Source organism: Macrotis lagotis, chromosome 2 (assembly GCF_037893015.1).
Source record: "Macrotis lagotis isolate mMagLag1 chromosome 2, bilby.v1.9.chrom.fasta, whole genome shotgun sequence".
NCBI lineage: Eukaryota > Metazoa > Chordata > Mammalia > Peramelemorphia > Peramelidae > Macrotis > Macrotis lagotis.
Window position 1 is genome coordinate 101358618 of NC_133659.1, and position 26287 is coordinate 101384904.

The window sequence follows — 26287 nt, forward strand, 5'->3', positions numbered from 1 at the left end:
GGTTGTGAAAGGGGCGAGACTTCAAAGCTTAGGAAGCAGCCCCTGGAGGGACAGGTGAGTTATGAACTCTGAGTCACAAGCCCCGCGTTCGCCTTGAACTCCGGTTCCTGTGCCTGTGTACACAAGTTGAGAAATGCTCAGGGTAAATATTTAGAATTAATCGTTTTCGCAGCACCTCCAACCTCCCTGTCGGGGTGAGGGGCGCTCTGGGGGGCGGTGGGGGGGGGGAGGAGACAGAAAAGACCCCAGGCTTCCCATCCTGCAAACCTGAATTTCTGTAGTCCCCTCCAGGCCCCTCCCTTCCCGGGCCCCACGCAGGCTGCCCCTCTCATCCTTCCGCTTGGACCCCGCCGGGGCCCACCCGAAAACCCACACAATTGACCAGTCTCAAAAAGTTGGTAATGCCCCTGCTTCCTGACCTTCCTGCTTCCCCTCTGGGGGACTGCGAGTCTGCTTTAGGACAGGTGGTACAGTCACAACATCTGGAAGCTATATGGTACAGTGGACAGAGGCCAGAAGACCAAAATTCAAATCACAAGCTCTATGACCTCTCACTTACCCTCTCTTCTCTCTGCCTCACCTGTAAAAAAATGAGGAAGCAAAAAAAAAAAACCCTCCTAAAGTTGTGAATGTCAAATGAGATATTATCTCTTGGTTTGATATCTATAAACTGCACAGAACAACAACTCCTGGACCAACTCCTTTCCACTCCCACCCCCCACCCCAATTTTCAAATTCCAGCTATATGAAATTTATTGGCAATAATCATTTAATCCTTGAAGCAACTCTTGGAGAATTTTTTTTTAATCTGCCCCGAGATGAAACAATTCCACCTCTCAATACTGACTGGCACTTGCTCTGTATTGAATAGTCTTAGGGTTCTGGGAGCCACTCAAGTTAAGGAACTTGTCTAGCATCCTGAAGTTAGTATTCATCAGAGGTCAAACTTGCAGCTAGGTCTTCCTCCGGGGCTATTTCTCAATCCACTACACCACATTGACTTTCAAAATAGTTATTATTCCTATTTTACAGATGGGGAAGCTGAGACTCAAAGAGTTAAATAACTTGACCGGCTCCTCACAGCTAGTTTGTATCTGATTTGAATGCAATTCCCTCCACTCCCCTTGCCCTTGTCAAGAATTCTGTCCACCATGCCAAGTTGCTTTCCCAAGTTTAGTGGTCACCTGCGGCTTGTCATTAATACTTTTGAGCCTTAATTTCCTCATCTGTAAAATATGGACAATAATATTCTTTCATATCTAACCTAAAGGACTGTTAAAAAGTATGTTGTGAATCTTGAAGTGTTATATAAATGCCTCTTGTGCTTATAGCATCATGACCATCAAAATGTTTCTTTGATTCAGCCTTATTGACAGCATGGAAAGAGTCAATCACTGTGAAATAGGAACTATTGGTTCTAGTTCTGGCTCAAGAATAAATTTGCTGTGTGACCTTTCACAAGTCACTTAAAACAATCCAAGTCTTAGTTTTTCATGTATATGCTGAGGGGTTTAGAGTAGATAATCTCTAAGGTTGCTTTCCAGCTCAGACATGCTATGATTCCCACAATAGGGCCCCATCCTGCCCCAAAGATGGACATCTTTTCCTGGTGGGGAGAGAGAATTTCAGACAAAGGAGTGTTTGGACTTCAGACTTCAAATTTTCTTGATCCAACCTGCCCGGACCTGGAACGCCTTCTTTAAAGGCCACTGAGATCGAGCCCAGGCCTTATCAAAGATAAAACATTTGAGACTAAACAGTCTTTTTATAGATCTGAGCTGGGCTCCAGAATGCATTCTCCCCCTTCTTTCCCCTACCCCTCCACCCTAGACCAACTCCAGCTTGCCTTTTTGAGCAACAAAAATAAACCTTATGTGGGGGTTCTTGGGGAAAAGGACAAGGCCAGGATTCAACATCGAAAGTGGATTTCTGGGGAAAGGGGGCAAATTCACGACATGCTGAGGAGACCAGTCTAAGTGGTGGTCTGGACTGGGCTTACATCTGTCCCCCCGGGAGAGGTGGGTGGGAGCTCCAAAGGGTGGGCAACAGCTGTTGGGAGCTTGAAACAGGGTTTCCTGGTAGCCAAATGTGTCAGACACACGCACAGATACAAACATCAGTTGCAAATCCAGGCATTCATGGATAAACAACCTTTGTCCCGTGGTTCAGACACAAAACCACAGATCAAACTCATACCCACCCTCCATATGTATATGAGACTTTGGCACTTGCATGGGTGATACCAAAGGGCACCCAGGGTGTCATTGTAGGTAATTAGAGATTGTTCTTCTAGGGAAAATTCTGCCAGGGAGAATATTGAGGCATTCTTGAACACTTTCTTCCCCTTTGCTCAAGTAACACCCAGTGTTCTCAAGAATTATTTCCTAATTCATATAGAGCTTGAAATCCTCCCTCTTCCATGAAGTCCCCATAGATTGATATCTTACTCCCCATCAGCATCTCTCATAATCCCATTCTTCCCCTAAGACTGAGCTTGAGTGCCTCTCCTGATCTACCCAAACTAAAATATATTTCCTCTCCTTCCCCACTGCCCCTCCTTCAGATATCCCTAGTGTCTCTGTCTGGATTTCTTCTTTGATTCCAAAAAACTATTTGCTTTTTTGTTAAATCTATCTATAGGGGTATATTTTGAACCTTCTTCAGGAGAATGTAAGCTCCTTGAGGGCTGGGATTGTTTAGTTTCTTCTCTATCATCTATCCCAGAGGCTTAAGAAATGTTTCTTGAGCTGAGTGGCACACTGATGGTTACCTTCCCAGCTCCCCATCCCTAAAAATATGCTCTTCCTATAAGGAGGAGCACTTGATTGGATTTGAGATATAAATGCCTTTATTGCTCATGTTACACATCATCTTTGCATCCTTTGTATAGCCAGTCACATTATGATATCTAGTTTTGATTGTAAATTCATTGAAGACAGACACCATGTGTTGGTTTAGAACAGAGCTCAAGCTAGGAGACCTCTAAAGACTCCTGTAATGTTGGTGAACACATGGCAATGCTCACAGAGAGAGGGCTACTTACTCCACATCTCATCCCCACAAATTGCTCCACTTTCCTGATTCTAGTCTTTGTAAGGATACGATTCACAGATCAACACAGTCCATAGATAGATGAGAATCTCCCATCCCTAGGTGACTCAAAAGGTTAGAAAAACCACTCTTTTCCAAACCCTCCATCTACTTTCTGCTGCCACCTATAAACATCCTACCTGGGAGAGGTAAGCAGGACTCTACAAGGGGAGAGAGTATGAGTTCTGGAGTATGAATCTTGTCTCTGATGGTCAATGTCTATGTGACTTGGGGCAAGTCACTTTATCTCTTTAGGTTCCAGTTTTGTCATGGTAAGGTGAGAGGGTTGAACTAGCTGACCTTTGAGGTCTGAGGTCCTTCCAACACTAGATCTGTGACCCTCAGATTGTTATTTTAGCAACTTTATGACATGTCAAAGGGAAGGTGGAACTAAAAAAGTCACATAGGCTGGGGCAGTTTACCATCTTAGATAGGACAGGCAAGGCATAGTGATTTCAGTTGGGAGTCTGCTATGGAAACAGTGCTTCTCAAATTATTCACCTCTGAATCTTGCCCTGAGGTCTCTAGGGATTGGAGGAGGGGAGAGAGATTCAGAATCTCCACTTTGAGAACATTAATGAGATAAGACAGACAGATACAGAAGAATCTAAGAGGAGAAAGAAAAAGACTTGAAAGACTTCTAAAGTCCTGGAATATTCTAGATTAGATGTGTCCCACACTCAGCCCCCAAAGCCATACTTTATTACATTTTATTATTATACTCATTGGTAATAGAGGTTACATTGTAGTCATAACTAAATATTAAATTCTATACATGACTCTTGAAAACTTTTTGCTGAGTGATGCAGCCTATGCTCTTGATGGACAACCTTTTAAAATCTTTTTTTTTTTAATCATTAGAATGATTGGTCTGGAAATTTGTCCCTAATAATCACATCTTTTATATGAATATGTGCTGGAAAACAGAGTAATCCTTGGTTTCCCTAACCTGTTTCCTTTTAAGGAATTCAGATCCCTCTGCTTTCCCAGACTCAACCAGCATTACAGATTCACAGTGGTGGGGGAAAAAAGTGTTGGAGACCCGGGTTTTACTTCTGGTTTTGCTACTAACAACTAGTTATGTGATATTGGGTAAATCACTTGACCTTTCTAAGCTTCAGCTTCTTCCTCTGTAGAAATGAGGGTTTTGACTAAGATGATCTCTACAGACCCTTTCAATTCTAAAAGCTTATTCTTCTGACCCTGAGGCAGATGGGGTAAAGGGAATGTGGGGAAATTGAGGCACAGAAAGAGTATGACTAGTCTCAAAGAGAGAAACCATAGAAAGAAGCCCAGGATATCCTGCCTCTCAATCCACTTGTCTCTGAAAGTCATACATTTTGTAATGCCCAATTGGCATCGAGTATTGGAAGTAGTGGTATTTGTTATAAGAACTTCTGCTGTGACCCTCTGTACAAATGAATAAAAAAGCCCTGATAAATGCTTTGGCAAGAGTCAGACACTGGGCTAAGTGCTGGATACAAATAAGAATAATTAACAGTCCTTGCTTTCAGGAAGCTTACATTTCTCCAGGGGAGAAGAATTGGAAGGGAGGAGAGGGAGGCTTGGTTGGCCTGGGATGAGATGAAATCAGGTGAAAACTCACCCATCAGTGGCCAGAGGTAGGAATCTGATTTCCAGTCAGAGGAGGCCACCAAGGAGGCAGAAGTGCAGATTGCATGGTATGGAGATGACCTCTGATCATAGGATTGTGACCACAGCAGCAATGATCTCATTTCCTTATGTTTTCTTGCTTTCCTCTTAGGGATCTGAGCATGAACAACCTCACTGAGCTCCAGCCTGGCCTCTTCCTTCACCTGCGCTTTCTGGAGGAGCTGTGAGTAGAAGCTACTCTTTGCTGTGGCTAGGGATGGGGGTGGCTGGAGACAGGTAAAGCCTAGACAAGTGGAAGGCCTGGGAGATGGCATCCATGGGGAGCTGGCTCTGGGTTCCTCCAGGATGGGAAGCTGAGCTAGGGATTCCAGGCAGGAGGAGAGAAGAAAATTAAGGAGGGGCTGGGAGAAAAAGGAAATGCAGATGATACTGGTGACTCAGTTGTGTTCCCTCATCCAGCTAAGTGTCACAGTGGATAAAGTTGGGAATTAGAAAGGGGAAAGGAAGGGAACATGCATATAGTAGATGCCTACTGTGTACCAGACACTGTGTTATGCCTTTTATAAAAGACCTCATTTGAGCTTGGAGTCAGGAAGACATGAATTCAAATTTGACCTCAGATACTAGCTCTGTAATTCCCTAGGAAAGTCACTTAACTTCTGTCTGCCTCAGTTTTCTCTTCTGTAAAATGGGGATAATAATAATAATAATAATAGCACCTGTTTTCCAGGGTTGTTGTGAGGATAAAATAAAATAAATTATGTAGCATGCTTTGTAAACATTAAAATGCTACATATCAGCTATTTTTAAAAAATTGTTCTTTTAGATTTTATTTTTGTTTAGTTTTCCTCAATTACATGTTAAAAACAAGTTTTAACATTCATTTTTAAGACTTTGAACCCCACCCCCAGTCCCCCTAATTGAGAAAGGTTTTTGATATAGAGTAAAAAATCCATTATTATTTTTAATGTTAGGACATAGTATTTTTATAAAAAAATTTATGATCCACATTCTTCCACAGAACATGATTTTTATCCTGTAACATCAAAATTCGTGTCCCTACTGATGTTTTTTAGTCATTTTCAGTCATGTGCCTCTGTGACCCTTTTGGAGTTTTCTTGGCAAATGGTGGGTGTCTGAAGGTTTCCCTGACTCCAAGTCTGGGGCTCTCTCCATTGAATCATTCAGCTGTCCTTAACCCCACCTTAGAGTTTCTCATTCAAATGTCTTGTCATGCCTTGTTTGTCACAGGAGGTAGTAGGTGCTCCCTCATTGGAGTCTTTAAGCTAAGTGTGGACAGCCATTTAATGGGTAAATTATAGTGGGAGTCTTCTCGGGACAAGGGTTGGACTCAGCTGTTGGGGTCTATTCCAGTTCTGAAACTCTTTGATAATCCATTTGCAGAGGCTAAACCCACAAGAGGGAAACAGTTGGAAAACAATTTTGACACTGAGAAGTAAGCTAATGAATATTCAAGCGCAAATTATTAATTTCAGATGTCCCTTGTCTATTCCACACCCACAACTTTTCTAACATTCCTGTGACTACTATGATGGCAGCTTATGTGTTTGCCATCTTTTGCCCAGACCATTGTAGCAGACATTTAATTGGGCTCCCTGCTTCTAATTCCTTCTCTCCAATTGGTCCTCTCCATAGCAACCAAAGGGATATTCCTAAAGATCAGGGTAAACCATGCTCTGGAAGCTCCAGGTCCTCCCTGATGTCTCTAGGATAAAATACAAACTAATCTTTTTGACCTTCATAGTCGAACTTCAACCTATCTTTCCAGATGTATTTTCGATGACTTCTCCTTATGCACGCTACTCTCTAATTCACCTGAAACACTTACTTTATCCATATATGGCATCTGATCTTTCAGCACTCTGTCTTTGGAAAGACTGCCTATCTCTCCTGTCTGACATGCTCCCCTTCCTCAGTTCTCCTTTTGGATAACTTAGCTCTCTTTGAGGATGGACTTAAATCATCTATTAAAAGAAGAATCTCCTGATTCTCCCAGTTATTCTCCCCAGAAATTGCCTCATGGTTATATCATATGTATATTTTGTATTACATAATTATCTGTGTGTATGTTTACCCTCCTAGTAGAGTGTAAGCTTTTTAAAAAATTTTCTCCTTAAAAATACTTTTTTAAAGTGTCCCCTTTATTTCCAAATATGCCACTTCTTTTCTGTCCCCTGATAGATATTCCTTTTCATAAGGAATAAAAAGATAAAAAAAGAAAAGAAAAGAGCTTCTTGAAACTATTCAATCCATCAGCTAATCTGACAGGAAATGCAATATCATATACTCATAGTTCTCCCCTTTTCCAATGAAGGTCTTAGGTCAGGCTTGGTAAAATGTTCTTCCCTTACAGGCAAGGGTCTTTTCTTGATTTTGTATCTTCACCAATTAGCTCAGTCCCTTGCATGTACTAGTTACTTAGTCTGTGTTTGCTGAGTTGAATTAAAGATTTGATGTTAGTGTAGACTGTAGGTGGGAGTTAGCTTTCAAAGGTACCTTATCATATTGTCAAAACTCTAAAACTAGGTGGGTCCTTAAAAGTCATTTTGCAGCTGAGGAAACTGAGACCTCAAAAGATCACATGGGTACTAAGTGGCATAGCAAGGGATCGGTTATCAGACTATTGTAGCAGACATTTAGTTGGGCTCCCTGCTCCTGATTCCCTCTCTCCAGGTTTATATCTTATTGATAATCCCTGATAATAGCATCTTTACTTTGCAATTTATCATGAAAACACCTATAACTCCAGGTTTAGCATTTTCCCACTGTTCCAAGTTGTTTCTTAAAGAGAAGAGTCTTGAGCAACCATCTTTAAGGAAGTCATGAAGATGTGAGGTGGCAAGAGGACATTTTGGCATGATGATGAATGAGCAGCAAGATGAAGCCTTAAGATACTAGCACAGTGACATTAGGCAAATCACTTAGCTTCTGTGTGCCTCAGTTTCTTCATCTGTAAAAATGGGGATAATAATAGAATCTATCTCTCAGGGTTGTTGTGAAAATAAAATCAGATAATATTTGGAAAGCACTTAATAATACCTGGCACATAGAAGATACCTTATAAATACTATTTATCTTCATCATCATCAACATCATCAAAGATAAGGCTTATAGAATCACAAGACTTCCAAAATGGGAGCTTCTTCAGTGGTCATTAGTCCAACTTAGATATGAAGCAGTAGTCTTTCTGTAATTTACCTTACACTCTCCATACAAAATATGTTTAACTGGAAAAGGTGAGACTAAGGAATATGACATAGCTAAGGAATAGCAGAAGCCCTCATTTTCTACATTATTCAACCAACCAATCAAGTAGCAGTCATTTATTAAATGCCTGTGGGGATTTAGGGAATCCTAAGAAGAATAAGGGATGTGCTGTCTACATTTTGTATTTCTTTTGGCACCTAACCCAGTGCTCTCACAAAGTAGTTGGTTAATAAATAGATATTGAATTGAATTGATCCTAAGTTGTGGTTCCTCCAAAGGTAACTTTTAGTTCAAAATCCCATTTATACAGAATCTTCACATCTGAGAGCTCAGATAACCAGATTATATTTTCCTCAATACAGTTCCTCTCTCCTCACCAATATGTTTTTCAAGTTTTATTTCTGCTCCATTTTGGCTGTGTGACCCTGGGCAAATCACCTTCTCTTCCAGACTCTAGGAAATTCTATAAATACTGTAAATTTCAGATAGATGTAAGTCTACATTGGTAGTGGAAATTTCTCATTTATAGCCTTCTACATTAATGAAATCACTAGTCAATGGAAAAAAATGCATTTTTGTGTGATAGGAAAATGGAATTCATAAACTTGCAAATGGATGAATGCTGAAAGCTATGATGGCATATAACTGGAAAAAATAAAATAAAATAACAAAGAAAAATGTGTTTTCATGAAAAATAGCAAAGTAAAGATGTTATTATCAGAGATTATTAATAAAATAACTTAAAATTTTAATTCCTTTATCTTTTAATGCTTTTATATAATTTACTTAGGTAGGTCAATTTCCCCCTCCATGCCTCAGTTCACACCACTGTAAAATGCAGGCTTTAGATTTCTTGATCTCTAGACTCTCTTCCAGTTCTAACAGTCTATTATTCTGTGGTCAGAGTAATCTCTCTGAGGCTCTGCAAGATCAATAAATACCTTCTGAATCATTAAAGATTAAATTATATTTATGTAGTTTTCACACTGAGTACATTTTTCTTTTTTTTTTTAATTGGCACTCCCTGTGCGGTGAGTATGATAATTCTCAGTGACTCAGAATGTTAAATTTACTAGAACAGCCCATTTCCCTGAGACCTCTGGATAAATGAGAGTTTACCATATTTGGTTCTGGAATGCCCTGGGTCATATACTGTTCTCCCCCTCTTACTTGCACACATTTATACATATTGACTTTGGGAATGCAATAGGGGAAACACATACCTAACATATGTACTCATTCTTTGCCTCTGTCTTTCTGTCTCTCCTAGACCCCCTTTCCCTCACCCCTTCTTTTCTTGATTCTGTCATTATCTTAGAATCAGGCTGAGAAGTCAGGGATAGGATGCTGTGGGTGATCCAAGACTATAATCCTTTCCCATATAATTGAGAATTGACTGTAATTACTGACAAAACCCACCCCTCCCTTCAGGTTACCCTTCATATTCTCCTTCCTTCTGTTTTACAGCCGTCTTTCCGGAAATCACCTCTCCCACATCCCAGGACAAGCATTTTCTGGTCTCTACAGCCTGAAAATCTTGTAAGTATAGGTATTTGTCACATTACACACAGACATGAGATCCTGAACAAGCCGTGGGTGGAACTTTCTTATCAAAAGCCAATGGTGCCTCCCAAATTCTAGTCTCCATTTGCTTACTTCACTATTTCAGTGTTTCTTGGTCCTTATTTTTGGTGGATTCTTAATTAACAGAAATGCCAATTATTTGAATTTCTCTGATTCCACTTTGTCATGCCAATATACCCCACATGAGTATAAAAAAAAAAACAAGAAATAATACTCACCTTTAAAGAAAGGACATTCTACCAAGCTTAGCATAAGGAAAGATGTCTTCTGTTCAGTGGAAAAGTGAGAGGGCTATAGTTTTGAAACATTGCTATATTCTCTGATTTGTTGATGAGTTAGATAATTTTGAGGTGCCATTTTCTTTTTCCTTTTGCTTTTTTTTTTAAAAATTCTTTGTTATGAGTTGACTGTCGGGGAGGGGAGGTAAAGAAGAATATTTAGAAATAAAGGAAATATTTAAAAAGATTATTTTTTAAAGAGAAAAAATTTTTTAAAGTTTTAAGTCTAGTAGGAGAATAACGATATACAGGTAAGGGGTACATACAGGAAAGGATTGTCATTCAGATAGTTAAGAAGCTATAAATTAATATGTTGGTATATTAGGAAAGCTTGATATCCCAATACTTTGGTAAAGGGAAGAATCTTCTTTCTTGTTACTCCACTGATTCTGTGGTTTCAATGGATTCAAATTTTTGTATAAATTAGCCATAGAGGATTCAGTTCATATTATGATAGCTTCCTCTTCTTTTAATGTCTCGGGACAATGACCTACCTCCTTTTCCCATCCTATGTGACCCTGATTGTGTCTTCCTCACTTTTGGCATTCAAATCAGCTTGAGAACATACTGTAGCAACAGGAATAATGGCCTCCTGATACTTTTGGAGGAGCTTGAATTTTTGTAAATAAAGTGGGTTTTTTGTAAAATTACCTTTCTCTTCCACCTCAGCATCCCAATAGAACTTTTCCACGTAACAAATAGCTAGGCAAAATAAGTCAACGCAGTCATCATGTCTGAAAAGGTATTCCTTACTCTTCACTTATTGTCTACCACTACCTATCTGCTGAGAAGAGGGAGGTATGCTTCATCATCAGAACTTTGAAGTCATGATTGGGCATAGTTATGAAGTCTTGTACTGTTGTTTTTCCTTACATTATTGTGGTCATCATATAAATTGCTCTCCTGGTCCTGCTTGCATAGATCCGTGCCAGTTCCTACAAGTTTTCCCAAGTTCTCAGAATTCTCCCTATTCATCATTTCTCGCAGACATTATTACATTTGTAACCTGTGGCTCTGCTTTCCCAAGCATTCTAGGCTCATGCAGGTAGGATCTGGTCTTGGGGGCTGAGCCAGGAGGGTCATTTTCTTTCCTTTATACAACACCTGGAGTACTTCAGAAAAAATCTAAATACAGTCCATGTCTTGGTTTCTTAAATGAATGCAATAGGACTTCCAATTCTGACCAAATACTCAATAATTTGAATACATACAGAGTTTGGAAGAGCCTTTGTTTCAGTCCCATAGAAAATGCAAAAGACAGGAAGGACCTGAGAGAACCCATGAACAGATAAACACATTCAAACAGATAAATATATTCAAACCGCCTGATAACTCCTGCCAGAAGGGAATTAAATTTGGGATTGCTATAAGAGCAATACCCTGAAGTTCTGGTGAAATCTTTCTCTCCTTCAGGGTTCCTTCCAAATCCATAGTGCCCCCACCCCCCATGGCTTAGATTTCAAGGGAAAATACTTTGGGGGCTACTGAAAAAAATCTTCTATCTGCTACACTGTTAATTCACTGACTTTTCAATTAGGACATTGTGCAGGAACTATGTGGAATATTTTCTTTTTGCTCTAATGAGCACACCCCGTCAGGAAATCTCTCTAGAACATCTAATTACAAAGGTCTAGTGTTGGGGGATGAGACAGTTCCCCAAACTACTGCTACCAGGAACTGTCCTCTTCCTTTTCTGGCTAGAAGGCCAGATTCTATGATAATGCTCTGTCACTCATAAGCATTTATTAAGCACTGACTAAGAACCAGTGTGTTAATTGCTAAGGATGTGAAGAGAGGTAAAAGAGTCTCTTCTTTCAAGGAACTCAGTTTAATAGAGGAGACAACATGAAAATAACTGCATTTAAAGAAGATATATTTGGGATAAACTGTAGATAATCAATAGAAGAAAGGCAGCAGCATTAAGGTAGATCAAGAAAGGATTCCCATAGAAGATGAATTTTTAGCTTGGACTTGAAGGAAGCCAGAGAAACTGGAAGATGGAGATGAGGAGGGAGAGAATTCTAGGCGTGGGCACATCAATGAAAATATTGTTTTAGAATTCAAAATCCCCTTTCAGAATGAAATAATGTCAATGGTCACATTCTTTTATGATGGCGTGGGGGTTAACTTACAGTCCATGGATAGATTTAGGGGGAGGAGATAGAAAAAATTTACATCTTTATTTTCACTAACCTCTAACAAAAATAATAATGATAATTTAAAAAACCCAACATAATTCTGAATGGAGATCCATAGCTTTGCTAGGCTGCCCAAAGGGTCACATTACAATGATTACTTTGCACCCAGGACCATCTCCAGTCATCTGGATCCATATCTGGCCACTGGATGCAAATATCTCCGAATGAAAAAGTAAGGCTGATGACTTAGCCTAGGACCCCCTCACTCAAATCTAATTCACATGCTTCTTACGACATAATAATAATAATATTTATCCTTCAATTTCGAAGAAGATCACTACATCAGGAAGGTGGTGCCATGACAAGTACATGAATCGAATCTGAGTGAGGGAGTACTGTGCTAAATCACCAGGCTCACTTTCTCCTCCAGAATCATCTGGATTCAGTGACCAGATATGAATCAAAATGACTGGAGATGGCCCTGGATTCTGAGCAATCAGGTTAAATAACTTGCCCAAGGTCAGAGTCAAGTGTCAGAGTCGGGATTCGAACACCCATCCTCCTAATTCCAAGGTCAGTGCTCTATCCACTGCACCATCTAGCTGACATAACCTCCCTGATGTCATGGTCTTTTTCAAGCACCTCCCTCCCCCCCACCCCAATCCCCTTACACATCCATATGCTGTTATTTGTCCAGCCATTCCTCAAGAAAGAACTTACTTTGCTTCCAGTTCTTTCCCACTATAAAAAAAATACTGCTAAAAATATTTCTGTGTATCTAAGAACCATTTCCCACTATTTTTATTCCCCTTAGACTACAAACTAAGCCATGGTATTGCTAATTAAAGGAGATAAGTCTTTTCTTACTAGAGACCATGTTTGCACCTGTATCTCTTCATGTTTTTCAGTACTGAACCCAGAGAAACAAACCTGAATTCTCTCAATTATACTTCATTCCACTTCCTCCCAAAGAAGAACTAAGAATGGTTTCTGAATAGAAATATTTATTTTTCCCTTCTTCCTTTCTTTCTTCAGAAGTCTAACCTCAATGTCTCTGACTATAATTTTAGTCTAATTATCTTGTTTCCATTGTCAAAAGGAGAGGAAGTTCATTGAATTCCCATTCTTAGAGTAATCAATCATATCTTTTATGAGTCTAGAAAAAATTATTTGTCTATTCCCCCTTAGCCTTCTCTTCAGATTTGATCATCCCAGTTACTTTCACCTTTCCTTTTAGGTGCTATTTTTCAGAAGAGATATAGTTGGACACACTTGTCACACTGATTCCATCTGATTTTTCCTTGCAACTGATTTGATGACCACTTTATGATAATGGAAAACCCAAGACATTTCTATTCCAGCTCGAAATTTTTTTTCTTTCTCCCTTTTTTTACCTCTCTCTCCTTTTTCCTTCTCCCTGTTCTCTTCCTTATCTTCCTCTCTTTCCCCTTTCCTCTCTGCTTCTCCTTCTCTCTCTGTGGCTTTTCCTCTTCCTCTCTATTCAATTTGCTCCTAAATTGTGTTCATTGGACTACTCACAGATTTCCCTTATTTTCTGTTGCGAATTAGCCTACAATTGGTCTTCTTTGAGTTTCTCCCCTATATAATTCATCCTCCACAAAGTTGTCAAAGCAATCTTCCTAAAACTTGATCATGCCTCTTCCCTTCTCAAAACTTTCCAGTGGTTTCCTATTGTTTCTAAAACGCAAACTCTTTCATCCGGCATTTAAAACATTTCATGATCTGGCTCCAGTCTGTATCCCAGCTTATTTCACATTCATCATCTTCTTCACACACTCTGCATTCCAGTCAAATAGCTCCACTTGGTATTTACCAAACTTGGTATTCCAATTCGATGTCTTTGCATAGACGATCCCATCCCCTTGCCTGGAAAATGCTCCCTCCTCATCGATAGCTCTTAGAATTCACATCACTTTTTTCAAGGCTCAACTGGGCGCTACCTCTTAACAGTTTTTGTGTCCTTTTAACAGTGTGCTAAAGCCTAGAGACCTTCTCTTAGAATAACATTTTTAATATATAAATACATAGGAAATTAATTTAATGAACTGCAGTTATCAAGATACTAAACAAATAAGAGAGTCTGAAATCTATTCATGGACTAAGATAACCTCTTTGGCCCTGGAGTCAGGAAGATCTGAGTTCAAATTCAACTTCAGACTCTTGATATACATTAGCTGGGTGACCTCGAGCAAGTCACTTAACCCTATTGCTTCACAAAACTAAAAGGGAAAAAAACCTTAAAAAAACCACTCCGCCCAAAATCAAAAACTTCTGTCCTTCATGAACCCTGTCTTGAATGGTTATTAAGTCCTCTCTCCTTCCTCAAACGATTTTGCATTTCTTTATCTCTTTGACAGGTTGTATGCTCCTCTTAGAAAATAAGCTCCAGAGGGCAGGAACTGGTTTTCTTTTCTCTTAGTCTCCTCAGCACTTTACTTAGAGCAATCATTTAAATATTTAGTGTTTCTCTGCTCAGACTGCCTACCAGCTTGTCCCAATCTCATCCTTCTTGAGATAGGCAAATATGAGAGATAGCCATAGGGACTCAAGGCTTGGGTGCCAGAGGGTCTCTGAGGAGGAAGAAGCTATCCAATGCTATGGAGTTCTGCAATGAGGATCTTGTGGATTAATCACCAAACAATAGTCAGAGTCCTTAGTCCTTAGTGGTATCCCTTCCCTCCTCCTATCCCTATCCATGGTTCCTAACCTTAGAATCTTCTCTCCCCCCCCCCCCCCCCCCCCGTTGCCTTGTCTTCTGCAGCCCACTCTTGCTTTCTCAGTTCTGTCAATGTCTGTTTCTGTCTCTTTTTCCTTCATCATTTCTGTCTTTAGACTTTCTGAGTCTTACTTTCTGCTCCTGAGACTCGCTCTTGGGTTGTCTCTTGCTTTCAGTTTCTCACTGTCTCTGACCCCCCACCCCAAGACCGGTCTTTGATTTCTCTCTCTGTATTTGTCCCTCACTCATTGTTAGTCTTCTGAATTTCGACTTTGCCCTTTGGAGTGCAGACTGTTCCTAAGTGTCTCTATTTAGAGGAAATGTAACCTCTTCTCTCCTTCAGCCTGCTGCTTCTCTGTCTCTGTTTCTCTGTCTCTCTATCTCTCTGTCTCTGTCTCTCTCTGTCTCTCTGTCTCTCTGTCTCTCTCTCTCTCTCTCTCTCTCTCTCTCTCTCTCTCTCTCTCTCTCTCTCGTCTCTATTTAGAGGAAATGTAACCTCTTCTCTCCTTCAGCCTGCTGCTTCTCTGTCTCTGTCTCTCTGTCTCTCTGTCTCTGTCTCTCTCTCTCTCTCTCTCTCTCTCTCTCTCTCTCTCTCTCTCTCTCTCTCTCTCTCGTCTCTATTTAGAGGAAATGTAACCTCTTCTCTCCTTCAGCCTGCTGCTTCTCTGTCTCTGTCTCTGTCTCTCTCTCTCTCTCTCTCTCTCTCTCTCTCTCTCTCTCTCTCTCATCTCTATTTAGAGGAAATGTAACCTCTTCTCTCCTTCAGCCTGCTGCTTCTCTGTCTCTCTCTGTCTCTCTCTGTCTCTCTCTGTCTCTCTCTGTCTCTCTCTGTCTCTCTGTCTCTCTCTGTCTCTCTCTCTCTCTCTCTCTCTCTCTCTCTCTCTCTCTCTCTCTCTCTCAATAAACATTCACTGCCTGGGGGAGACATTTTGAACCCAACCGCAGCAGTGCACACGGGAGGGTTGGCGGCAGGCTGAGGCCTGCACCCCGGGATTAGAGAGTGGGGCACTGTTGGCTGGGCTTTTAGAAGATGTGAGGCTCGCGTCTCTCCCCTAAGTCTCCAGCTTAGAGATGAGCTGCCTTTCTTCTTCTCCTGAATTAGGCAATAAATCAAAGGCGCTGGGTAAAACCGCAGCCTGCCCGCCCACCCCCTTTCCACCAGCAGAGCTCTCAGTTGAAGGAGCCGTGGGGCCGGGCGAGGTTCAGGGTGGGAGCTCTAGTTCAAGCATCCCAGTGGAATTTGGCTGCTTGGGCTCAATCCCATGATCCCACATCCCATCCTTTCCAGGGTCTGCCAGGGTCTCTAGAGCCCAACCTGGCCAGCCCCCTGTCTCCAGGGATTCCCTCTAATCCAGCCTAGAGGGATTAGGGAGTGGGATAAGGGAACTGATTCTCTTGCTTAAACTCTTTACAACTGGAGATAGCATGCTCACCCTGTCCAAATGCCTCTGCACCATCAGTGGCAGAACTACAATGGGCAGTTCCCAAGAAATCAAGACACAAAAATGGAGGCTAGATAGGTATAAGGATGAACTTTCATGCCCATCATCCAGTAGACATGAAATGGGGAGGATATGAACTCAGGTCTGGCCTCAGACCCTAGCTGTTTGATCTTGGGCAAGTCACTTCACCTCTGTTTGCCTCAGTTTACTCAACTGTAAAACAGGGGTCCTAGTAGCTCCTACCTCCCAGAGTATTGTGGAGGATCAAATGAGATAATATATGTAACTCCTTTGGCACAGTGCCCAGCACAAAGCTGGTGCTACATACACGTTAGTTATTTTTCATTAATTAGTATTCTTGCTTGAATTCACACAGGTAGTAAAGGTAAAAGGTAGGCTTCCAATCTAGGTCCACTGATCCAGAGGCAATGCTCTTTTGACTGAACCACATTGCCCTTTGAGAGGATAGAGTCCTGATTAGTTTCAATACTTTCTTGTTGTTATTTATTCATTTCAGTTGTGTGCAGATCTTTGTGATCTCTTTTTTGGGGTGTTATTGGAAGAGATAAAGGAATGGTTTGCCATTTCCTTCTCCAAGTCATTTGACAGATGAGGAAACTGAGGTAGACAGGGTGAAGAGACTTGCCTGGGGTCATGCAGCTAGTAAGTGTCTGAGACCAGAATTGAACTCAGAAAGATGAATCTTTTTTTTTTTTTTTTTGCAAGGCAATGGGGTTAAGTGGCTTGCCCAAGGCCACACACAGCTAGGTAGTTATTAAGTGTCTGAGGCCGGATTTGAACTTAGGTACTCCTGCCTCCAGGGCCAGTGCTCTATCCACTGTGCCACCTAGTTGCCCCAAGATGAATCTTCTTAACTCCAGGCCCCCATACTCTAACTAACTGTGCAAATGATATCAAATTTTCCACAAGAGTGAAGGCTCATATTTTCTTTTTTTCCCAATTACATTCTTTTTTTTTACCTTTTTCAAGGCAATGGGGTTAAGTGACTTGCCCAAGATCATACAGCTAAGTAGTATTAAGTATCAGGTTATATTTGAACTCAGATCCTCCTGACTCCAGGGTTGGTACCCTATCCACTGTGCCACCTAACTGCCCCAACCCTCCAATTACATTCAAAAATAGTTTTCAGTATCCATTCTTTTGCAAGTTGTTTGAGTTTCACATTTTTCTTGGCCTGTATTCTGAATATAAACATTTTGTTGGTATTTCCATATGGTAATAAGACCTGGAACAACAGTGACGGACTTGGAAGAACCAAAGATGGGCATCACATGATTTATTTATCAATCATTTCCTATTGTTTAAGCACTAAGTGCTAAGTACTGGATGTACAAATAATAAAGCAACTCTTGCCCTCAGGGAACTCATCTTCTGATGGGGACACAACACATAGAGGAGGTTTCAATTGCAAGTCAGAGACACATTTCCAGCTGTCCTTAGGGAGCAGTGGCTAACTAATGCATCTTTTAAAACATAATTTCCATTGTTAAAGCCACATTCTTTGACCTTACCAAGGACTTTGATGTATTTCTTATCTGGGTCCTCAGTAGCTATGGCTGCTGAGAAGGCAGCAACTGCTACACCTGAAGAAGCAGCTGCCAGGTCACATCTTCAGAAAGGTGCTATTAACAGGGATCTTGGATTCAAGGTCCATGGCCATCTCCACTGAGATCTGAGGAGGGTAGTGGTCAATTTGGTAGCAATGGTTGCCTGGCACATTCAGCCTCCTGTCTCTTCCTCAGAGCTCCTCACTGTTTCATTGATGCTAGTTCACCTACCCTATGGGTGGCAATTATTGGGAATCAGGTTGCAACATGTAACCAATGAGAAACTTCAAAGAACTGGAATAAAGGGCATCATCAAATAACTGTTTGAAAGAAAGAGGGATGAGGGATGCTCTCCTGATCCTCTCCCAATGCTGAGAAGAAGTGACAAAGATCTCTAGCATGTTTGGTGAATCCCCTTGTGATGAGCTCTTTAAAGGAGTTGGGTGAAGTATATACACAATAGGTAGGCATGGATGGATCAGAGATCTGAATTATTGAAATTCAAAGTGTGATAAGGTTACAGATCCATCTCACTATTTGATGATCTTTTATTTTTATAGGAAGGAAAGAAACAAGAATTTATTAAGTTCCTTTTATATGACAAACAAATCTCGTTTGAGCTTTCCAACAACCCCTAGGAAGTAGGTGCTATTATTATGCCCAGTTTATAGTTGAGGAAACTGAGGCCCTCTCTAAGGAGCTATTCCTTGGAACAAAGAACAAAAAACAATTTAACAAAACAAATACATTAATAGAAACTGATGCTATGTGCAAATGTTCTATCTCCATAGTTTGCCACTTCTATGAACATGAGGGGTAGGGACCTTTTCTCATCTCTCTTGTGGGGACATTTGATCATTCTAATTATACAGCACTTAGTTTTATTCATCATTTTATCTGAATTGTATTTTAGAGTGGATAAAACTCATATTCCTGAGTTCAAATTGGTCTCAGACACTGTGTGACCCTAGGCAAGTCACTTCATCCTATTTGCCTCAGTTTCCTCATCTGTCAAATGAGCTAGAAAAGGAAATGGAGAACATCTTCATGTAGCACTTGATATTAATTCACTCATTCATTTATTTATTTAATTGTTATCACTCTTTAACAGATGAGGAGTAGAAGCTCAGAGATAGCAAGTGACTTTCCTCCATTTACCCAGACAGTAAGTGTCGGTGCTGGGATCTGGAAGCAGATCAGGCCTCATCCTCTGTCTACTGCACAATTACGCTGCTGCTGGCTGAATTGCTTCCTCCCTTCATCTCTTCACCCTGTGCTGTTGTTAGCTCAGGTGACAGCATCATTCTTTAGAGGAAGACAAAGGAGCATGCCAGGATTCCATCAGAAAACACACTGAAGAGAATAAAAACTGTTGTTCAGGGAAAACTTTGCTCTAGGCTTGCTTTTGATGCTTAGATTCATTTTTCAGTTTTGTTCAGCATCTTGCTGGCTCCCCAGATCCCTCATTTGATTCTGACTTCTGTGAAATGATGCTGACAGCACCACAGACTTCAGCTGTCAAATGCCTTCCTTGGGTGGTAACTCTGCTCTTTCTGGTTTCTAATTCTGACCATCATCATGTGCATTAGAGTTTTAGAAATTTGCTTCTGCTTTGTGGGGACTCCTTTTTTTTGACGAGGGTGGGGGAGCTGCTGCTATCTATAATGTGAGTATGTTCAGTCATCCAGTTGTATCTATTTCTTTGTGACTCCATGGACCATACTATCTATGGGGTTTTCTTTTTTTAATTAGATAAATATTTGTTTTCCAATTACATACAATGGTAGTTTCCATCAATCATTTTTTTTTTGCTCAGCCATAGCTACTGAGGACCCACTGCCCCCCCCTTAACAGAAGGCAATCTGATATAGGCTTTATATTTGCATTATGGGGTTTTCTTGGCAAAGATTCTGGAGTTGTCATTTCCTTCTCCAATGGATTAAGACAAAGAGAGGTTAAGTGACTTGCCTGGGGTCACAGAGCTAGTAAGTTTCTGAGGCTGGATTTGAACTCAGGATTTTCTTGACTTCAGGCCCTATTCACTGAGCCACCAAGCTGCCTCTTATCTCTAGTATACAGGATCATTGACCCTTATTATACCAATTGCCTTGTGCACCCTCCCAGAGATGGAGGGCATTGTTCCCAAAGAAATAGAAGTTCCTTCCTGATCCTGCCTGGGATTTTGGGGTATGCTCCCAAGCTCCTGCTCCTTTCCCTATTGATTTTTCTGACCTATGCTATCTTTATTGCCAAAGGATAATCTTTCTCTAGGAAAATCCTAACTCTATATCTGCCCCCTTCTTGAGAATCCCTGAGTGAAGGTTCTGCCCTCAGCTTGGATAACACTTTCTCATTCTGATAGTCCTGTGAAAGGTGAACAGGTTAACATATCCAGGTATGCTTCCCCAAGACATTTCCATTCCAATGATGCCAACTACCAGTCTCAGTGGCAGCAGCTCACTCACCAGGAGGCAGTAGCGTATGTAGCCAAAAAGACTATGGAATAGAATCATACTTTGGTTATATTTTCTTGGAATGTGTAAGAGAAGGGAACAGATGGGAAGACTTGCATGAACTGATGCTGAGCCAGATGAGCAGAACCAGAAGAACACTGTAACAACAACATGGGGGTGATGATCAACCTTAATGGATTTGCTCATTCCATCAGTGCAATAATCAGGAACAATTTTAGGGTATCTGCGACAGAGAATGCCATCTGTATCTAGAGAAAGAATTCTGGAGTTTAAACAAAGACCAAAGACTATTACCTTCATTTAAAAAAAAAGTTGTCTTATGCACTACATAATTTTTGCTATCTCTAATATTTTATTTTTTCCTCAAGGATATGATTTTTTCTCATCACATTCAATTTTGATCAATGTATAGCATGGAAATAATGTAAAGATTATCAGACTGCTTTCTGTGGGGGGGAGGGAAGGGAGGGTGGGGGGGATTGTAAAATTAAAAACTTTACCAAAAATGATAGGTGGAAACTAATATTGTATATAATTGGAAAACAAGTGAAATATTTCTTTTTTTAAAAAAAGAGAAGGGAACAGTAGGGGCCGCAGTCTCCTGTATGACTCCTAAGGTTTGTAGACCTCAGGGGTTGAGATGAAGAAGAGCTAGAGAGAAAAATAGAATCCATGGAACAGAGGACCTTCCTCTGTGAACTTTAGGATCCTCCCTATCCCTTCCTTAACAATTCCATCCAATGCCATTTCTGTCCATTCCTAGATTTTTAGGAGCAAGGTAATGAATATTTGACAGGGATCTAGCAGTTGGGGGAAAAAACAGACTAGGGATCAACTCTAGACTTATCCTTTTATCCAGATGTTATTCCAGGTGACATTTTAAATTTTCATTGCAGTTATGGAGAGCTCAGAGAAAATACTACTATTACTAATTATTATTAATCTGTCCTTGAAGAAAAGGACTTCTTATGTTGTAAAACTTTTATGGTAAATTTGGAAGCCTGTAAGAAATCCTGTAAGAAATCTCATTTAAATTCTGGTGAATTGGGTTCTGACGTTATCACTGATTGGGTGAAAACCTCAGTCATTGTGATGCAATTGCCCCTAAGAGTCAAAGATGAGAAGGCATAGATTTTTGTTCTGGCTCTCTTCAAAACCATTACAATGATTGTATCGACACAGAAGATAACTAATTGAGCAGCGCTCCTTTTGTATTCATAAGAAGGCAAAATATACCAGAAGAAATCAGAAAAGTGGATGCCCCATTTGCTGAAAATACTTCAGTGAAAATGACACTGATCACTAAGACCAACAAATGGGCTGAAGAGGAATATCTTCATTTTATATCATATTATTATTATATTATATTATTTCATATTATAACAGAATTGGAAATGGTAAGGGCTTCATGATTACTTTTTGTCAAAACCCAAGTCATGCAACAATATATTGCTGGCCAGTACAGAAATAATTTCATTTCTAAACCTAGATTTGTTGAAATAAAGGAGCTATTAAAATATGAATAGGAAAAAATTGAAGAAGCTGAGTTATTGAAAATCTTCACTTAATGCAAACTCCAGCAATTATATCTCATAGTAAAATATAACAGAAACATCACAAAACTATATCTAATATTGAAATATGATAAAAATGTTTCAAATGACTTTGAAAAAAGATAAGAATACTTAGACTGGAACTTCAGAAAGTCCCTATTGAGTTTCATGGCATGAATCCAGTTTGCCAACTATACCAAAGCAATTTTTATTTGCTACACCAGTATGAACAAATATATTCCTTATAATATTTGACAGAAAGTATAAAAAACATTTTAAAACTAGCATGGAGTATTTTTCCAATTATATCAAAATGACATTTGCACTCAAGTATAAAATTTTCAATGTGTCAAGGAAACATAGAGACCAATGCTTTGAGCATGAATCTGGACATCTAATTAACCAATGGGTGAAGGCAACATTTACAAATATCTTGGTCTTCTCGGAGCAAATTACACCTGAACATAAATCTATCAAGGAGCAAACTGTGGCTGAATATAGTTTCTTTAAAAAAAACCAAAACAGAACAACCCAATCATTTATTTAATTATTTTTAAAATTTAAAATTCTAAATTCTTTCCCTTCCTTCAGCTCATCTACTGAGAAGGCAAAAGCCATGATACTCATTATACATGTGAAGTCATGCAAAACATATTTCTATGGTAGCATGGTTGAATATGTTAAGAGATTTATATGTATCCTGAAGTCAAAGTTCAGTGGGAAGAACACAATCAAAGTATGTAATCTATGCAATTCCAGTCTTAATGAATTCTTTTGGAAGTATACAGTGTGGCATAACTGACCTGGAAAGTACCCTAACAAAAAACTGTATAACAATTAATGGAACTTCCCCCTCAGAAAGCCAAACACTTCCTCATCAAAAAAGAGGAAGAAGATTGATAGATATTATCAGACTAAATGACAAATTTCTCTTTTAATCTGTAGAAATACTTTTGAAACAAGCATCACTTCATTGAACAATAGCAAAGGTTATTAACATATACGCACCATTGGATCTGTCAGATGTAACCCAAAGCGCTTTACCTCCAGATGGAGCCTTTGAAATTTCTAAGATCCAAGAGAGCAATCAAAACAACTGTGGGAGATGTTCGCATGAACGCAGACAACAATATATTCCAATAAGTAGGCATCAAACAAATATCTGAGTCATGTGGCTTTGTTTATGGAAATGGAAGGGTTTGTGATGGCAACTTAGCACAAGCTCATCACAACCAGAAATTACACAAGTCATTTTTAAGGAGTCTGTACTTAATGATTGTTGCAGAATGTGCAAAAGAATGGGTAAAAACTACAGCACATCCCTGAAAGGGAGAGGTCAAAAACTTAGTACCTGCTGAGTATCCACAAGATGTGACCTAGAGTCTGGAAATATATACAAGGCATCCCAAAAGTATTAGTGCAGCTTAGTCACGATTAAAACTGCACTAAAACTTTTGGTGTAAGACTCTCACTTGCTTTCATGAAGTGATCCAACTCTGTAGATTGTAATTCTCTTCTCTAGAGCCCATCCATATCTACCTATTTGTGCCACTCTTGCCCAAGTCCTCCCTGAAGGTTTGCCAAAGTGGGTCCACACAGTGTGCAAGAGGTTTTTCCCTGAGTTTGCAAGGTGACCAGTGGAGCACTTTGCCTGGCATCCCTTACTTTGTTCATAGAATCAACCATCCCTTTCTAGAGTGTGTACTTTTTTGATGACATCTTTTATTTCTGTTCTCCCTCAAAGGTCTTTATTGGTTGCATGTTGCATCCAGCTCCCACCATCGCCCTCTGTGTGATGCTCATTTTCCATTTCTCCAAGGATGTCATGTTTATATCTCTGCTATCATACAACAGTACTGGTATATTGATATTAAAAAAGATGGGCCTTGGTTTCTAGGACAAGTTGAGAGTCATTAAAGAAGCTTTATAATTTCTTTTTTTTTAGGTTTTTGCAAGGCAAATGGGGTTAAGTGGCTTGCCCACGGCCACACATCTAGGTAATTATTAAATGTCTGAGACCAGATTTGAACCCAGGTACTCCTGACTCCAGGGCTGGTGCTTTATCCACTGCGCCACCTAGCCACCCCAGCTTTATAATTTCTAAGAACATTCTAGTCCACTAATCTTCTCTTGTTTTGTTCTTTACTTAGGTGATTTTTTTAAAAAAAAGATCTTTTAAAAGAATTATAAGCTCTATTATCTATAAAATTATTGCATAGAGCATAATTATAAATATAAAAAAACAAGGGGCAAAAATCTCACCAGAATCCTCCCAGCCATTAAAAAGGCAGAAGCAAAAGAATATACAAACAAGAAACAAGCAAATAAAATGTTTTTGTTCTGGGCTCTCTTCCAGGCCTAGTTTTGACCTTGTTTTCCTTTTCTCCTATGCTTAACATTTAGTTTTAGTCAATGTCCCTGTGCTAAATCCCTTTTGTATCCCTTTCATATGTGTCTTTCCACATTTCATTGTAGGTGTCATATTTTTGTGGTGCCATATTATATTATTATATAAATAGACCATTATTTAGGCATTTGGTTTAATTAATGTAATTAATTTAACTTAATTAATTGAAGTAATTAAGGAGGGGAGTTTTATCACGCTAGAGTAGGTACAAAGCTTAGATGGCCAAGTTGACAAGGGTGTAGAGCTGGTTCATTTGACCCCATCTTACCTCGTCTGCTCATTAGCTATTCCTGCAGGTATAACCTGGTCTTCCCTGGGCATCCCCAGTTCTCACAGAGAGGTGATTTCATGGAACCATTCTGATCCTAGCCCTACAGCTGAGATAGGAAAGAAAAAAATAGAATTTCTTTTTTCCAACTTTCAATCAGGGTATATTTCAGCAATGTTTCCTATCTACTGGCAGGACTGGGGAGTGCATTAGTTTATTTCTGAGCCTTGTTCTCCATTGGGGAAGGGTGGAAGGAAGCGGGAAGAGGAAAAAGAATGTATTTAACATTTAACATTCCCATGTGCAAGCCCTGTGCTAAGTACTTTACAGATATTATCTATCTAGTAGTTGAGGAACTCAGCTGAGGCAGACAGAGGTTAATTTACTTTCCCAGGGTCACACAACCAACTATTTGTTTTGAGGCTTGTTTTGAACTCAAGTCTTCCTGACTACAGGTTCAGTCCTCTATCCACTGTATTGGCACATAGTATCAAGTGTCACATTAGAGAGAGCAGGCTTGTTCTGTATTGTCTCTGCTTCTAAGGACAATCTTAAGCTGCATTAATAGAAAACAGAAGGAGGGAGGTGGTCATCACATTGTGAGGTCTGCTATGTTCAAATCAGATCTGGAGCAGCATGTACAAATCTGAGCAGCACTTTTCAGAAGGAACATTGACAAGATTGAGTTAGACCATTGAAGTGACACCAGAATGATGAGGGGAAAATCATTTATATTAAAGAATTTTAGAAGTTTAGCCCCCCTCTCCCCAAAAAGAAGTCTTAGGGAAGAATATGACAATTGTCTTCAAACTTTAAGAACTGCCACATGGGAAAGTGCTAGAGAAAATAGGTTTACTTAGAACTTTAAAGACATGAACTCATTACCTCCTTTATTCCTCTGCATTTCTTCCTTAAATACCAAGTGGGTCTTGGTGAATGATCACAGCTTCCTCAGGATAAATCAAACTTATTTAGTTTTACAAAGTGCTTTGCTCAAAATACTGAGGAAGGCAATACCAGTGCTATTATTTCCATTTTTAGAGATGAGGAAACTGAGGTTCAGAAAGATATCTGTGATCACACAGCTAGTAAATTTCTGAATTAAGAATCAAACTCAGTTCAATTAAACAAGTATTTATTATGGGTCCACTATGTGACAGACACTGTACTAGGGTGCTCGTGGCAGAAGTCATATCTCATGACTTAGTAGAGGATAATCAATAGTGTCAAAAGTTGCAGAGAGATCAAGGGGATTGAGGATGAAGACCATTGTCTTTGGTGATTATAAAATCATTGGTAACTTGGAGAGAGCAGTTTCAGTGGAATGATGAGGGTAGAAGCTGGATTGTAAGGGGTTAAGAAGAGACTGAGAGGAGAAAAAATGGAGTTACTTCATAGGTAGCCTTTTCCAAGAATTTGACCACAAAGGATAGAAGGGATAGATGATAGAGAGAGTGAAGGAAGGCTCCAGGGAGATATTTTTCACCTGTGTAAGGTAGTGGGAGTTCTACCTACAGATTCACAGATTCCTAATGATGTTTGTAAGTTCTAAGGAACATTTTCCTTTGTTGTTCATTTGTTTTTCATTTGCACCTGATTCTTCATGATTTCATCTTGGCAAAGATACTGGAGTGGTTTGCCATTTCCTTATTATTTTAAAGGTGAGGAAACTGAGGCAAACAGGTTCACATACTTAGTGTCTGAGGCTGAATTTGAACTCAGGAAAAAGAGTTCTAACTTCGAACTCAACACTCTATCCACTTCATGAAATAGCTGCTCCTCAATTTTTCTTTATAGTGAGCCAAAATCTATCTCCCTGTAATTTTCAGCCATGAATTCTAAATCTACTATTGATAACCAAACAAAATAACTTGTTATAATTCCTCTCCCATGTGATAGTTCTTGA

At 39.8% G+C, this 26287-nt stretch overlaps 1 protein-coding gene across 1 annotated transcript in view; it reads left to right on the top strand.

Annotated features, from left to right (window-relative positions):
- Positions 1-26287, top strand: part of LGR6 (leucine rich repeat containing G protein-coupled receptor 6) — a 156170-nt gene that overhangs the window by 40358 nt on the left and 89525 nt on the right. Inside the window, exons 2-3 of the mRNA XM_074222378.1 lie at positions 4856-4927; positions 9400-9471. Of these exons, the coding sequence (XP_074078479.1) occupies positions 4856-4927; positions 9400-9471 (144 nt within the window). The remainder of the gene's footprint in view (positions 1-4855; positions 4928-9399; positions 9472-26287) is intronic.